This window comes from Sus scrofa, chromosome 1 (assembly GCF_054392235.1).
Source record: "Sus scrofa isolate SSC_HxYL_T2T_F1_AM1 chromosome 1, Sscrofa_HxYL_maternal_Yorkshire_Landrace_v2.0, whole genome shotgun sequence".
Classification (NCBI taxonomy): Eukaryota; Metazoa; Chordata; class Mammalia; order Artiodactyla; family Suidae; genus Sus; species Sus scrofa.
This window is the reverse complement of record NC_139383.1, coordinates 42777490-42795244: the sequence shown is the minus strand read 5'-3', so window position 1 is coordinate 42795244 and position 17755 is coordinate 42777490. Positions and strand designations below refer to the sequence as shown.

Below are 17755 nucleotides of genomic sequence, written 5' to 3'. Positions count from 1 at the left end.
GATGTGGCCCCTGAAGGTGAGATATGTACCTTCTCAGGACCTGTAAGTAATAAACTTCTCTATTTCAGTTTCTCTTATGGTCTTTCATTGAACTGCAGCACACCATCTGACACCTTGTGCTCCACTTAACAAACATTCATTTAACAAAATCATAACACGGCATGGTGCAGTGCAAAAGCAGGAGCAGGGGAGCCAAACAGACCTGGTTAGACTCACAGCTCTAACACACAAGTAGCTGCATGGTCTAGATAAGCCTCCAAGGCTGCAATTTCTAATCTATAAAGGTGTGAAAATAATACCCGCTTCACAGGGTTGTGGGGACTTGAACAAGACTACTTGGCACATGGAGTTCTTAATAAATATTAATTTCTTTTTTCTTACTGTTAACTTGCCAAAATCAAAGACATGTATTTGTGTAACAAGAGAGGGCAAGTTTAAGAATATAGTATGATACTATTTAAAACTGCCTGATTTGATTCTGCTAGGGTGCAATAATCTGCTCCACAATACAACAGACTTTATCCATGTTAACTGAATTGGCTGTTTTTATTTAACTTACCACATTAAAGTTTAGATGTTCTTCAACCCATGCTTTTGCCTCTTCAAATTCGTTTTTCATTTTCATAATAAAAAGTGTATCCAGGGCATCTACTATTGTTGCTCCTTTGATATTACCTGAAAATATCAGAGAGATATTTATTTAACAAAACATTTTTGACAGGCACATACATGCAAACCGACTATACCTTGGAAGGGAGCCAGCAATACCAAATTTCTTAGTAAACAGGAATACTGAACACAGTCTAAAATCCTTTCAGTGAAAGAAAATTTAAAAGCTGCATCAAAACCAAACTAAAAATTATCACAGGCTATAGACTGGTACACTAATCTTTAGAGTCTCTTCTGAGTTGCAGAAAATAAATCTTAGAAATTTAACTTGCGATTCCATTATCTAGCAAGGAAAAAACAAAAAACAAACAACAACAACAACAACAAAAACAAAAAAAAACTAAAGAAAACACAGACCTGAAACCAAGGAGCAACACACATATTAATTTCAATGTCATTATATCCAAGTGCACCTGTGCAACACCGTTTACATATAATTAGATCTAAAATTATTTAGTGATAGCTCTAAGAAATGATTACTTTAAAATGGAATTCTACCCCGTCTTTGCAGCCCTGATGGATCCTAACCTTTTCTCTCATCCTCCTAGCCAGTCCTGACTTTCAGTTACTTCCTCCGAACTCCCCTGACGGGAAGACTTAACATTGCTCTTGCACTTATCACACTGTCTTTCATTAGAACTACTTATATGCATCTCCTTTTAGTCCGTAAACTTCCTAAGAATAGAATGTTCACTTCCACATCCCATACCAAGAGACTCGGTATGCTTTTAAGACTTCATAATAAATTTGAAAACCATCACTGTATTAACAGAGAACCAAATAATCCCTTCAATAAAGATGACAGCAAACTTGCACATAACTGACTTAATTGCTTGAGCAACTTTCATAGAGATAAAAGCAAAACTGGAATTAATATTTTTTAAAAAGTTATAGTAAACAATAAAAAATTAAGTCCTCCTGGTCTGCATGAAATTTCTGAGTTTGTCCAATTCCCCTCATCGTCTCGTCACCCATGTTGACTCATCACCATGTCCCCAAAACACTACTTTAGAAATATCTGAAATCACTTGTACTGCCACTAGGCCAGGGCTGGTTTTATCTCTAAAATGTGTCACTGTGATAGCAATCAGCCTTTCCCCCACTCTTCCAGCTCTCCCTGTTTCTGAAATGCCCTTCTCCCTACCCAAGAGCTGACCGTTCTTCAGAACTTCAAGTGAATACCTTCGGAACACATAGTAGATGTGACAATTCACTATTTATATATGTCTCCTGCACTAGGCCATGATCTTTGCAAAGACTTGTATTGTGTTTATTAATACCAGTGACAGAAAGCGGGCCAAACACATGGAAGGTCCTAAATAAATGGAAAAGCACAGTGTGGTGATCAGTAGCAGACTCTGACCTTAGCCACACCTGGGTTCAAGTCCCAGCTCAGCCAGTTAGTAGGGGCAAACTCTTCTCTGAGCTTCATGTTTCTCATCTATAAAATGCATATAATTATGAGGTTAAATGAGAAGATGCACAAATGGCATGTAGCACATAGTCAGTGTTGGCTGATACTGTTGTTTGTCATATGATTTGATACTATTTAATACCATCAGTTAAAGTACAGAAAGTCACTTTTCTAAGGTGAATTCAGAAGCATCAGAACAAGACTCCCTCCGGTTCATCCTGTTACTTATAGACAAAATTGTGGTGATTAAAGAGGAATCAAGTATAGTGAGAAGGGTACTGGGTAGCCCTGTGACCCAGGAACCCATCTAACACTTCTGCCCCTTAGCTTCCTCAACTCCACCACGAGAGCGTTATTAATACCCAGCATACCAACCACAGAGGGATGCTGTGAGGACCAAAAGCAATAAATGCATGCCAAAGGGATAAATGGAAGTTCAAATAACGTACTACTACATCCTTGTGTACTCGTCCCTGGCATAAACAGGAAAACTTTAGAGCCAAAGTTAAAAGTCACTGAGATACAGTGAAGGTCACCATAGCTGGCTGTCTTGGCCAGTTTATCGATAAGACACAGCTTTTACCTGACAGGAAGCAGTTAATGCAGCCAACAAATGCCCCTCTGCTGGGTACCACGTGGGAGCTAAAAATCATGATGCTGTGCCCCCATCATTATTAAGTATGAATCTTTGGAAGTGTGCCCCAGGCAGCCATAGTTTTTCAAGGGACACAGGTGATTCTCATGTGCAGCCAGTGCTCTATCTGAAGGTCAGGCTATGCACATTCCCTTCAGGCAGCTCCAGCAGGTGTGCAGGTTTCCTAAACAACACAGTATGGAGGGTCATGCAAGCCTTCTCCAGCACCCACAAGTTCAGCTGACTGGAGAGAAGTTACTGTCACTAAGGAGCCAATGCACATTTTAACTCACCAAACAAACTGCTTGAATGGCCTCCTTTTGATACAGGCTTCAGTTCATTTTTTCCCCAGGCATAAAGTTTATAATTATTCCAGGCATGTTTCATCATCTGAGAAAAGAAATGAAAACGGGATTATAATTTGACTTTGAGAGGTTTTTGCTTCAAAATACATCATATATTGAAGATCTGAAGGTTAAAACATTAAAACCCACTGCTTAGTTAAAAGGATGATGATTAATTAAAAGGGTGACAATAACATGAATAAGCTGGAACACACACATAACACATAAAAACACATCGTTCCTTTATGTTTACAAATGGAGATTTTTCTTTTATGAATCCATTTAGTCCTATTTAATATCATATCATTTTCAAAAGTCAGTTGCAAGCAACAGAAATTTAGCTTATCATAAAAGGATGAAACATTCTTACATTTATCTATTTCATTCTCATGACACATTAAATCTGCAAAGACTCTATACTTAAAATTCATATTTATGCATAAGGGTCTCTGTACTTAGTATACAGACAAATATCCAAGGTTATCACTGTAAACACTTTGATGTATCTTGACTAAGTTTATAAGGAGGATTTTCTTTTTCAGGGCCGTACCCACGGCATATGGAAGTTCCCAGGCTAGGGGTTGAGTCAGAGCTGTAGCTGGGGGTCTACACTACAGCCACAGCAACTTGGTATCTGAGCCATTCTGTGACCTACACCACAGCCATGGCAACACCAGATCCTTAGCCCACTGAGCGAGATCAGGGATTGAACCCACATCCTCATGGATCCTAGTCAGGTTCGTTTCTGCTGAGCCACAACAGAAACTCCTGGAGAAGTATTTTTAAATATCATAGGAAATGAAAAAAAAAAAAACCCTCCATATGTATATACAGATTTTGGAAAACTTCAGCTCACTTTAAATACAATTAGTCTTTAATTGCATACATGTCTGTGTATACCTATGTAATCTGAAGACTGACTCTATATATTCCCAACCTAGATTCCTTATACCAGGAATTTTTTAAAGTCTAAAACTCTCTGCCATGAATTAGTTGTATACATTTTAAAAATGGTATTAATTTTAACAAAATTAATTTATCTGCATATACAGAAAACCAATCAGGTTTTGCTGGCTTATAGACAAAAGTTCTGATCTATTGTGCTAGATATTAACTCTAGTAGAAAGTGACTTTCAATAGGAGAAATTGTTCTCTAAGAGGCTATTAAAATAGCTGTATCTCTACTGCATAATAGTTGTACAAACTTTTTTTCAGCGACTCCAAGAATATACTGTAAATAATTATTTTGCATACATTTTTATACAAGGGTTGAGGACTCTTTACCTGTCCAGAATTTATTCATGCTGCTATTTCTAATCCATTCTCAACAGTAATTAAAATATGGACATAATCTGGAAACATTCTAATCTGGTTCCATATTTTAAAATATCTTTAAAAGTATCGCATAAAGTTTAAATACTATATAAAGGCTGTTTATCACTAAAAATCTTCAATGAGATCAACACAATTTTATTAATAAGAAAGTCTTCCTTTGTCCTTAAAAACAATAATGCACATCTTTCTTTCAGTAATTTGTATGTTATCTTCCTATCTCACCACTACTGCTACTAATAATAGCTCCTCCAAAATCTATACTATCTGCTGGGTATTCTGCTAAATGCTCTATATTCAGTACTGTATTCTATTCTCATTACGAAATATGCTGTATTATCATTGTGTGGTAGAAGAAACTAAGATTTACAAGTTAAAACACAAACAACTTTACTCAAAGTCATGTTTCTCCAGAGCTGATGAGCTAGATTCATCCCTGTGTTGGCTTGACTCCAAAGCCAATGGCATCAACTTCCTTTAATGAGTCAGCAACAGAATCTTCCTTTGATGAATCAGACTGTTGATCTTCTAACAATCAACAGAATTGTATAAAGTAGTGTTTTTGAGATCTTCTCCTTATATATTAATTTTATTGGAAAGTATAATAGGTTTGAAGGTAAAATAACCTGATTTATAATCACTATAATACTACCAATTAGGCACATAATTATGGATGAATCACAGTTTTTGTGAGACTTTCTTTATCTGAAAAATTGGATCCCAGTTCCTCAGAGGGTATACCCTGTAAGGATTACATGAGCACAGCCTGTGTGATGGAGCCTAAGCACACAGCTTGGCACACGGCAAATAAGCACACACTTAATTGAATTTTAAGCCTATATTGAAACCAATTAAATTCACATCACAGAAATAGAAACCAATGAAACTGAAAAGACTAAGTACATGAATACTAGGTACCAAAACACTTTGAGATGACATCTGAATTTGATTTGGTTTTCCCATTAAATGTACTACATTTGGTAAACTCTTCATTCCTGTAAATTTCCACAGATACTTTATAAATTCAAAAGCTTCTGAAATACACCTGATGCAAGAACAGAAAAAAAAAGATGTTATGCTGATTTGTTTCAGCTCCAGGTCTGAATGGAAACCAGTGCCACATACCATTAATAATTCAATGCTGGCATAAAGTTCTCCTATAGAAAATGGCTTTGTCAAAAATGATCATTTATACAATGTACCACTAGTATAGAACCTCGCTGAGTTACCTCTGAGACATATATGAATTTTCTTTCTCTCCCCCCACCCCCCGAGGGAAAATCTGACATTTATTTGCTTATCTGCCTACATTTCAAAAGCTGTTGTGATATGTTTCTCAAAGTGAGTTCTTCAGCCCATGGGATTTCTATGAATAAAAATTAGAAAAGAAAAAGAAAATGACGTGGTCAAAATGTCCTGTTTGGAGCATCAAGAGTGGTTCTCCATGAATCTGTGAAATGAAGAGGAACAGTCATACTGTTTGTTAATGCATATTTCAGTGGGTGGTCACCTTTGGAGAGAATTCACCATGTTAAAGCCAAATGAGACTTCCTGTGTGTGTGTGTGCATGTGCGTGTGCAATAACAAAGAGACTGAATTCACAAGACATACATAACATCAACTTTTTAACTCAGATTTATGACACAAATATTCAAAAGTATCAAAATGCTACTAGCTTCGATTTTTACAATATTAGGTCACTAGCCAGCAGAGGGACCATAAAAATAAAAGCATTTACTCTATGCTGACTCTAGGCTCCATGTGCTCATGAGCTGACAGGACAAGGTCACTTCTAAAATTCAACTAGTGGAGTTCCCGCTGTGGCGCAGTGGGTTAAAAATCCGACTGTAGTGGCTTGGGCCACTGCGGAAGCAAGGGTTCCATTTCTGGCCCAATGCATTGGGTTAAACGATCCAGTACTGCAGCAACTACAGCCTATATTCAATCCCTGGCCCAGGAACTTCCATATGCCATTTATTGAGCGTCTACTGCACTGTGAGTGGTAAGATGCTAAAGGACTGACAAGAGTCAATCACACTTATAATCTAATAGATAAGGTATAGAAGCTTAACATTCTCCCTTCTTATACACTCACAAATGTTTATAAACATAAGAGAACAGTAAGAAAACCAAGCAAATGTTGTACATAACTACATGAAAAGATGCTCAACATCACAAGCTATTAAAGAAATGCAAATCAAAACTACAGTGAGGTACCACCTCATGCTAATCAGAATGGCCATCATTAAAAAGTCTACAACTAACAGGAGTTTCCACTGTGGTTCAGTGAGTTAGGAATCCAACCGTAGTGGCTCAGATGGCTGCAAAGGCAAGGGCTCAATCTACAGCCTGGCACAGTGGGTTAGAGGATATGGCATTGCTGCAGCTGCAGTGTAGGTCCACTTCCTGGCCTGGGAACTTCCATATGCCTGGAGTGCACACAAGAAAAACCCACAACACTACAAATAATAAATGTTGGAGAGGGTATGGAGAATAGGGAACCTTCTCACACTGTTGGTGGGAAGTAAATTGGCACAGCCATTATGGAGAACAGTATGTAAGTTCCTTAAAATAACTAAAAATAGAGCCACCATAAGATCCAGCAATCCCACTCCTGGACATATATCCAGACAAAACTGTAATTTGAAAAGATACATGCACTTCAATGTTCATAGCAGCACTATTCGCAAGTAGTCAAGCCATGGAAACAACCTAAGTGCCCATCAACGAATGAATAAAGAAGATAGGATACATACACACGCGCGTGCGCGCACACACACAAATATTACTCAGTCGTAAAAATGAATGAAATAATGCTATTTGCAGCAACATGGATAGACCTAGAGAATATCATACTAAGTGAAGTAAGCCAAAGACAAATATCACTTACATGCAGACTCTTAAAAAAATACAATGAACTCATTTACAAAACAGAAACATATTCACAGGCATAGAAAACAAACTACTTATGGTTACCAAAGGGGAAGGGGGGAAATACATCAGGAGTTTGGGATTAACAGATACACACTACTATGTAGAAAACGGATAAATAACAAGGTCCTACTGTGTAGCACAGGGGACTATATGCAATATTTTGTAATAATCTATAATGGAAAATAATCTGAAAAAGAATATATGTATCTATATATAAAAATGAATATATATATAACTGATTATTTTATATATATATTTATAAACTGAATCACTTTGCTGTACCATGAAACTAACACAGCAATGAAAATCAATATACTTCAAATTTTTAAAATGTTGTGCACAACTCGATCGTTGTTCCTAACAGTTTGCTTCAATTTCATGTCTTAATCAAGGCCATGGGAAGCCTTGAACAAAGTAAAATACACTTGAATTTCTCCAGGTATGTGTAGATTTCACAACTTCCATTTTTGCCCCCAAGAGCTTCCCTTAGCAAATACCTTTATTTGCTAACACTTTAATCATATGACCTTAAGTTATTCATATGGCACATTAAAAATCTTTTTGAAGATCTTACTGTTTTCTCCAGACACATCTGATGAGGATTTGGGGGCTTTTCACTTTTAAAAAGATACAAGTTCAAGTTCCATGTACCGGCCCCTGCTGTGGAGTCTTACATGAAATGTCCATAGATTGACAGTGTGATTTGGGTCGCTGGCCCCCAGCTGGCTGATCCAGGGCCTGGTGCCTGACTCAAAGGGCGACAAGTGAGGGCCAGCCATAAGCTTTTCCAGGTGTGATGCCTCTCCAATGGATGGACCACCCCAATCATCCAGTCTACCTACGGGAGTGTAACTGGGAGATAGTCACAGAGATCTGGAGGCTGGAGAGAGATGTACAAGCAGAGAAGTACAAATACATAAAGAGCAAAAGGCATAAGGAGTCATGAAACAGATGAAACCATGAGGGAGTCAGAGGCAAGGAGAGAAAAACAAGAGGAGGCTGGGAAGCAGACACAGGGTGCTCAGTTTTTTGCATGGTGCCCCAGGGGAAGCATGTTGGGTTTGTAGAGCTGCTGCAAAACTACAAAATATGCTATGGAATCATGAATGTTGATGAATTATCTTCTTCTGTATGAGGCATGACTCTTTGCCTGCTGAGACTGTTTGCTTACTTCCCCATGTGCCTTTATAGAAAGTCCTCTTGGTTATTGAGGAGGAATGTATAAGAGCAGGTCACAGGCGCAGGCATCTAACAAACTGGGTTCATATTCAAGCTCCATCATCATTGGTGTGATTCTCAGAGAGGCAATTAATCTCTCTGAGCCTACTGTCCCCGTTCATTAAATGTAATAAATAAAAATACCAGTCTCATTGGTCACTAGAATTAAGTAAAATAACACCCATAAAGAACTTAACACATTGTGTGATGCATTATTAAGTGCTTGATAAATTCTAGGCATTATAATTATTTTTATTAAAAACCTCAATTTATTCTCTGGTTTCTACAATCTGAAAGAACTTCCTAGTAACATACATAATCAGGAAGGGCAAATATACACAAAACCAGGCAATCCTATATAGCAGACAAACCATAAATACATACAACTATTTAGTACCCAAAAAATGGAGGGAAAAAGGATGAAGAAAGACCCTGTTGGGTCTTCTCCAGAGGTAAGGTGATATATGTCAATTTTATTTTATTTATGTATTTATTTCTATAGTTTTTTGTCACTGTTGTTTTTTTTTTTTTTTTTTTTTTTTTTTTTTTGACTTTTGTCCTTTTTTTTTAGGGCTGCACCCACAGCACATGGAGATTTCCAGGCTAGGGGTTGAATTAGAGCTACAGCCTATGCTACAGCTGCAGCAATATGGGATCTGAGCTGTGCCTGCAACCTGCACCACAGCTCATGGCAACACTGGATCCTTAATCCACTGAGCAAGGGCAGGGATCCAACCCGCATCCTCATGGATCCTGGTCAGGTTCATTAACCGCTGAGCCACAACGGGAACTTCAATACAGGTCAATTTTAGTTCTAAAGGTTCATGTATGACTTTCTTGAAATCTTGTTGTTCCAGGTACACAAAGTGTAGGGCATTTGCTTGAGGAATTTGGGGCAGATCTAGGAAAAAGCTATGTCCACAGAAGCAGTAACACACAACAAGCTTTACTGGGTGGTACATGGACAGGGTTGCAGGAGAGGGGAAATCCCTCACAGCATGAGGCTGCCCAGAGGCCTGAGGGGAGGGCAGGGCCACTCCCGGGGAGAGCAAGTCAGAGAGAAAACTTCCATGTCGCCTAATGTCACTCAGAAGGCATGGCCAGGAGTCTCTGGGTGAGAGAACTCTGAAGGGCAGATGCAGCTTGGGGTCTTAAAAACACAAGACCCTATCTTATCAATGGCCAACAGACTCTGGGTAAGGTTTCAAGGGTTATATAAAGCAGGGAGGCTCTAACTGGCTAAAAATCTGCTTGTTTGGGGTATCTTTAAAATAACTAGATGTGTAAAAATTTGAATTTGGTGCCAGCTGGCTTTGGAGCTAACATGTCTCAGCCCACAATGAAGAAAAGAGGAACCTAGGGGCCAGGCCAGAGGACTTCTTTGGCTCATAAATGTCACAGCTTGCCCTTTGGCATTAATGGGGAAAACTCTAGTCCAGTGACACATTCCCTCTGTTCTAGAGGACACAGAGAATGCTGCATGTGGTTCAGGTGAGGACTAAGGCGGGAGGTCAGACTACCGCACTGATTGTTAAGGTGGAAATTGGTGGCCTTCACTCTTCGGATTATGCTTACAGTTGATGCTTTGAAAAACACTGATGTTAAAAGCCTGTCGGTAGTTTCCACCAATAATTCTCTGAAATTATTTGATTGTCATATGAAAGTAACTTCTGACACTTTCAGATAAAAATCTCAACACAAAACATTTTTAGAATCACTGTACCAATCTTCTTCCCTTTAAGCTTTGGAGGAAAATGGAAATGGAAGAAAGGAAAGAAGATAAGAAGTGCCTTCAGGGAATCAAGTCACAGCATCTCCAAATTCTTACTTATTCTCTGGATTAGAATTTCTAGATATGGGAACACAAGACAGACGGCAACCCAGCTGCCCCTTCCTCTTATCTGGTGCTATCCCATGCCCTACATTTCTCTGTGGGAGTGGAGGCTGAGAGGAGCACTGAGCCAGCAGGATACCCTGTGCTGAGGATGCTGTCATAGGAAGCAGGGTGGGTGGAATTCGGCTGGGGGAACCGGAGCCTGGCTGCCTAAAGGTCTGACCTCTCAGACTCTTGGTTTCTCATCTTTAAAAACAATAACCAGGTGTTCCCGTTGTGGCTCAGTAGGTTAAGAACCTGTGAGGATGCAGGTTTGATCCCTGGCCTGGATCACAGGTTACAGATGAGGCCTGGATCTGGTGTTGCCATGGCTCTGGCGTAGGCCAGTAGCTGCAGCCCCGATTCACCCTACAGGCCTGGGAACTTCCATATGCAGTGTGTGCAGCCATAAAAAGAAAAAATTAAAAAAAGAAAAACAATAGTCAATGGAAACAAACACCGTACTGTTATGCAGAATATTAACCGTTGGGGAAGACAGGGGTGGACCGTGGCAGAGATACGTGGGAACGCTCCATACCTCCCACTCAATTTTGCTGTGATCCTAAAACTGCTGTAAAAATTAATGTCTATTAAAATAAAAGAATAGCATTGTTTTCCTTACAACACAGCCAGGAGATTAGATCTGATAATGCACCTAGCTGGAGGGAGACATCCAATCCTGGCCTTCATCTACCTCCACCTCACTGTCCCACCAGGTCTGGGAGCTAAACAAAGATAAAGGAGAAGAGAGCAAAAGAAAGGAGGCACTTAGCTACACTCACAGTGGACAGAGGAGAGGGAAATTTACAGGGTAGGAAAGAGGTCAATGTCATGGAGAGGTGACAGAATACAGAGCATGGTATGACTGCATTCACAGACACTGAAAGCCTGAAGTTTACTGCAATTATAGCATCTAACACCTTCTCACCTAACTGGGGAGGTCAGGATGCAGCCTAAGACAGTCCTGGGGATATTTACCCCTTCACACAGTACTGGGCAAGGCCTGAGTCCAGCCACCTTCTACCTGTTCTTGTGCAGCATGGAGAAAAACCCTTCTAGCCATTCAGTACCTTGCTCAATTGATCTGTTTTCAATGCTGGAATATATTCATTCCCTCTCCCTTTCCCAAGGTTGCTCAGGTATTCTATTTCCAAGGTTCTTCTTCCCAATGGTACAATGGCAATCACTACTTATTGAGTGCCTATCCGTGGTAGCGCATGAATAAAAAATGAAGATAGAGTAAGGGTGTCAGATTTAGGAAATAAAAAAGCATGCATGAGACACACTTATACTAAAAAGTCTTTATGCTTATCTGGCAAGCAAATTTAATGGAATTCTATATTTCATTGAGCAGCACTAGGATGGAGGGATAGGACATATTCAAACTCTGGGTGTGTGTCCAGGGCCGGCTCCCCTCCCCGGCTTCTGCCCTGTTCCACCTTGCATTCCAAAGAGGGACTGAAAATTCAAGGGCCTGGCAGAAACAGAAAGGGCAGGTCTAGGGCAACTGGAAATAGTAGGGAATGTGGCCAAACAGGAGTGAAGGCCCTAACTACAGCCATTTTTATAAAACACTCTGAAAAAAAAAAAAAAATACTAAGCTCACTGTCAAGGTTTGAGCCAGGTTTTCCAGGGGTCTAGGAAAAAAAAAAAAAAGTTTACTAGCTAAGGGGAAAAAATATCCATGAGCCACAGATGGCACACAGACCAGCCATCTGCACTACAACCCCTGGTTTATGGGCACAAGTCTAGATCTGACTGCTCTGTACTTAGGCCTATGGGCACATGGCTTCCCTCCAGCCCCCTCCCCCAGCTCAGTGAGGCTGCCCTCAGTGCTTCCTCTTGACCATCCAGGCCCCACAGAGACATTGGTGCTGTCTCTGCCTAGAATTAGTGGGGGCCCCTGAGACCTGAGATGTATAAAGCATTATGCACACACTTCTCAGCAATTCTCTTCTTGCTGGATGAGTGGTAGTTTCACATTTCAGAAAGCATGAAGAATTCTAAATGCTACACCATTCTACAAATGAAACCGCAGAAGCTTGTAAAGGAGAAAAATGACTTAATTCTGTCCAACACCTACCAGGTACTGTGAGGGGAACTTGATTATAATTTACCACACACTGAATCCTGAAAAGACCACTCTGGGGTATCATTATTACCCCATTTCACAGATGAGGAAGTAGAGGCCCAGCAGAGTGCAGAGGAAGAGCAAAGCAAGGCTTTGCACCCTCCCATTCTGATTCTTTGCTTTGCATCACTTAGGGAGCCTTGACTTTCTTGCTGCTTTCCCATCTTAAGACAGTCAGCCACAGCCTCTGAGTTCTCCTGCAGCTCCATGCACAGAGGGCATCTCTACTTAGGGTCCATGGAGAGAGGGCCAGGCCTGGCAGCAAAATGGCATATGCCAAATTGGGCTTGGAAACTGGCTCAAAGACAGGACCTTGCAGCACCAGTTTCTCTCCCCTACACTGTATCCTTCCACCCTTATGACTTTGCTTCCCTTCACTTTAGCTGGAGCTTCAGCTCCATCTCCCAACTCTTCTCCTCTGACTGTGTAGGCTTCTTGGGCAGCTCTGCCCTCTTCGACCCTGCCTGTCACTGGATTTATGGAGACTCATGAATCCCTCTCCTTCATACCAAATTGCTGACCATGTTGACACTTATCTCTTCAGTTTCAATATTTCCTGAGTTTTATCACCATCACCAGGGATAAAGGGGCCAGTTTTTCTTTCCTCTTCTCCACTATTCTACGGCCACTTCCTTGTCTCCATGTGTGCAGTTTGTTACCAGGCACCCCAGGCTGCCTCGTAACCACCGATTAGATAGATGGATGTATTTTCTTCACATTCAGATGTCCTGAATTCTCCCACAACTAATTTAGTTTTGTTTTGTTTTTTTGATTGTTTGTTTTTAAGAAAGCAGGAGAGGAGTTCCCTCCGTGGCTCAGTGGTTAATGAACCTGACTAGGATCCATGAGGTTCAGGTTTGATCCCTGGCCTCACTCAGTGGGTTGGGGATCCAGCGTTGCTGTGAGCTGTGGTGTAGGTCACAGACATGGCTCGGATCCTGCATTGCTGTGGCTGTGGTGTAGGCCAGCAGCTGTAGCTCCAATTAGATCCCTAGCCTGGGAATCTCCATATGCCATGGGTATGGCCCTAAAAAGCAAAAAAAAAAAAAAAAAAAAAAAAAAAAAGCAAGAAGAAAGCAGGAGATACATAAAGGAGAAGTAATTATTTAACGTTACTATAGTATGATCCCTAATGGGCCACTGAACATTAATTCCCCAATGGATTGAAAGAGCAGTTAGAGTAGCAATCTCTTCAGAAAAAAAGAGTCCAAATGCCCAATAAAGCCAGTTTTAAAAAATGTGAATTCTCGTTAACTGCCACTTGTAGAGGACAAATTGTCCTGTTTCTATAAAGTATCTCATTCTCCTAAGAAAAAGTCAGTTTTTCTAGGTCTAGCTCAGTATTTCTAGGTCTAGCCAGTTTTTCTAGGTCTAGAAAGCCAGTTTTTCTAGGTCTTGCTATTTAACTGGTTCTCCTTCTTTGTCACCAAATTCTAACATTATTTTATTAGATTTCTGTGCAATTACCAGATGGAAGAGTCTGGTAGAGGGCACCCCCCCAAAAAAACCCCCAACTTGACTAACATGTAGTCTAAAATATCCTAGGAGATAGTAATTTTGCATCTCAGAAGTTAGACATTAGAAAAAGGCTTGTTCGTATGTGACTATCTTGTACATTCCTTTTTTGGAAATAAGTACTATTGGTGAGAATGTTTTCTTTTTTTGTCTTTTGTCTTTTTAGGGCCACACTCATGGCATATGGAGGTTCCCAGGCTAGGGGTCTAATCGGAGCTGTAGCCGCCGGCCTACACCAGAACCACAGCAGTGCCAGATCAGAGCCACATCTGTGACCTACACCACAGCTCACGCCAATGCAGGATCCTTGACCCACTGAGTGAGGCCAGGGATTGAACCCGCAACCTCATGGTCCCTAGTTGGATTTGTTTCTGCTATGCCACAACGGGAACTCCAAGAATGTTTTCCTTACATAGACAAGCTCTGAATTAACTAAGGGGCTATCATTTGTAATTATTTCTTCATCAAAAATAACTATCTTGTGGTTAATGACCACAGTCTCTTTCCACAGAAGTTGTCACTCAAGTTCAAACAGTCAGTGTCAGGGTTTTTGGTGTTTGGTTGATTATTAATTGATCTAAAACTGCCTTTATTAGATTGCCCCTGCGAATTAAGGCTAACAATTGGTCCTTTGCAGACCCAACTCTGGCTGATCTTTGATGCCCAGTCCCCAGGCAGAGACATGGTAATGCTCTTCCAAACCTGGGAACCATCAGCAACCACAGACCTTTCCTAGCAGTTAAAAGAAAATAAGACCCTCTGCTGGGATATCATGAAACTCCCTTTATTCCAAGCTCTAAAACATTATCCATAGGAAACAAAAACTATCCTTAGTGAGTGTCTCATCTCCCAAGATTTTTTTTTAGTTTTCATATTTGTAATAAAAAAGCAAGTTCAAACACTCTTTTAACTCATGCATGTCATTCTACAGCCTTGAATTTTCACTACATTTATCTTTCGTAGCAGTGACACAATGTTTTAGACCAAATATGCTCTCTTTAAGGGATCTGTTTATAAGATCTCTCAAGTTCACAAAGACTAATACACTTCTTGTTTATTATTGTTGTTCTTATTACTGTTTATTTGTCCTTTTAGTATCCCTTGTTTAAACTTTACAAATACTATGAAGTTAGAACATAATTAATGATAAACAAAAAAAGAATTAGCCTATATTTATAAAAAATGAGTGAAAGTCAGAGATATTTACCTTTTAAACTTATATTCTTTTCTCTCTCTCTCTCTCTTTTTTTTTTTTAAACAATCAAACTAGCCCTAGACAGTCAAGCACTATTATGTTTCAGTTATCAAGAGGGGAGTTGCAGAACATGGTGTTTTTTTTCTTTTTTCTTTTGTGTGTATGTTCCTTTAACATACTTTATTTTTTTAGAGCAGTTTTAGGGTCACAGCAAATTTAAGCAGAAGGTACAGAGATTTTCCTTATACCCCCTGTCTGCACGTTGTACCACCTCCCCTACTACCAAGATCGGGTTCCAGAATACACATTTATTAAACCTGTTGCATTGATGAGCCTATACTGACACATCGTTATCACCCAAAGTCCACAGTTAAGGATCACTCTTGTACATTCTATGGGTTTCAGCAAATGTATAAGACTTGTATCCATCATGACATTATCATACAGAGTAGCTTCACTGCCCTAGAGATCCTCCGTTCTCCATGCTCTCTTCTTCACTCTCCCCCACCTCATCCTGCATCCACTGATCTTTTTACTGTCTCCATAGTTTTGCCTTGTCCATATGACTATAACATCCAATAGTTGAAATGATACAGTATTAGTTTTTTCATATTGGCTTCTTTTACTTTGTAAATATGTACTCAAGGTTCCCCTATGTCTGAATGTTTATGACTTATAGTTCACTTCTTTTTAGCACTGACTAATATGTCATTGTCTGGATGTATCACAGTTTATTTATCCACTCTCCTTCCGAAGAACATCTTGGTTGTTTCCAAGTTTTGGCAATTATGAGTAAAACTGTTATGAATAGGAGAGTTGCAGGGTACAAAAGTTTCCTTTTCAAGTTAAAACCAGAAATCATCACTATTTTCTTAACTAAAGGATTATAATGTATAATTTTATAAGTTATTACTTTTTTAAAGTAGAATTCATATTAAATATATTGGTTATAAATGTCATATATTATAGGAAATAAAAAAATCCTGAAGTGATTACCCCTGAAACTGTCCATTTTTAATAGTTGCGGTATTCCTTGAGATTCCATAATTTTATGAAATTATGAAAGTAATCTTTTTGAATACTGCAGATAACAGTTTTAGACTTTGTTGTCTGAGTACAGCAATAATAAAAATGTTGTATAAAAGGTTTAATTTTAAAGTTACCTATAAAATGTAATATTTATGTATATTAAATACCAAAAACTCTGATGTCTAAGTCTAATCTTGGAGTAGAAACTAGTTCCCCTCTAAGACTTAAATCCATAATTTCTGTGTCACGAAAAGTACTTTCTCCTTATCCTCAATAAAAGAAAGGGTCAGCACTTATTGAACACTTACATGTCAGGAAATACATACAGCAGTTACATATTCTCTCAGTCCCTTACAACAACCTTAGAAGGAAAGTATTCTCCCCTTGAGATTCCCATTGCACAGATGAAGCAATAAAGAGGTTGAGTAATTTTGCAAGGTCAGCCCTCTAGAGGGGGTGGAGGCTGGCTCTGAACTCAGGCTGACTCTGAAGCCTATAACATACTGCTTTGTACACTGCCCTGAGCTAAACATGTGATCCATGCAACCTGGGAATATGTTTTTCATATAAACTTCCAAATAAATTGTTAACTCCTGTGTTATTGATATACATATCTGTATGCATTCTCTTATTTAATTATTTTGGATAAATTTAACTTTCAGTAGTGAGACTTCAAAAACATGACATGCAAAACTACCTATCAATTTTTTCATTTTTGAAAACCTTGCTGACATAGGAGAGAAACATTAAATATATTGGCAGATTGAGGAATTAAGATGAAAATGAAAATATCTCTTGCTTCTGGTGCCCTGTGGAAAAAGACATCTTACATATGTTGAAAAAGAATTTTGTCTTACATACATTTTAACATCTCAAAGTTCCTTCCAGCAAAAGACATTAGTTCATCTCCATTTTATCCTACAGTGTTAGATCATAATCTTTACTCTTGGTTTCATAGTATATGACATTTAATCACCAACAGAACACCCTAATAATTTTGGTTCTTGGCAACTGAAAAAAGACATTTTGCCCAATGTGAGTTTAAATGTCAATAGCATTCTATAAACTTCCCCTAAATTGGCAACATGAGATTTCTTGCTAAACATCTGCAACAAAAAAGTATAGCAATAGTGATTATTTTTCAATGCTCTTTCTGTTATAGTTTTATTTAGACTTCTACTATGTTAGTAAGGTTATTACTGAAGATGGCAAATAATTATTTTGGACCATATATGGTACTATTTTTAAGGCAAGCATTAATATATAATATGGTTGTATCATTACCACCCTATAAGGCATATCTTCAATGGGTTGAACATAATCTGAGATGTTTTGTAAGTGATGGTAAGTATTTCCTGGGCCTTAAAATGCATTACTCTAATCATTCTGTTAGAATTTTAAATTCTTATATAGCTAGATTTTTTTTTTCAAATGGTAGAAAGAGATAATCATCATTCATTCCACAGG

At 39.0% G+C, this 17755-nt stretch overlaps 1 protein-coding gene across 4 annotated transcripts in view; it reads right to left on the bottom strand.

Moving 5' to 3' along the window:
* The window catches only part of MAN1A1 (mannosidase alpha class 1A member 1), a 166365-nt gene that overhangs the window by 121004 nt on the left and 27606 nt on the right, over positions 1–17755 (bottom strand). For all 4 annotated transcript variants that reach the window (XM_021082358.2, XM_085009448.1, XM_085009443.1 and 1 more), the window contains 2 exon segments: positions 3011–3107; positions 560–675 (listed from right to left, as the gene is read on the bottom strand). In XM_021082358.2, the coding sequence (XP_020938017.2) occupies positions 560–675; positions 3011–3107 (213 nt within the window).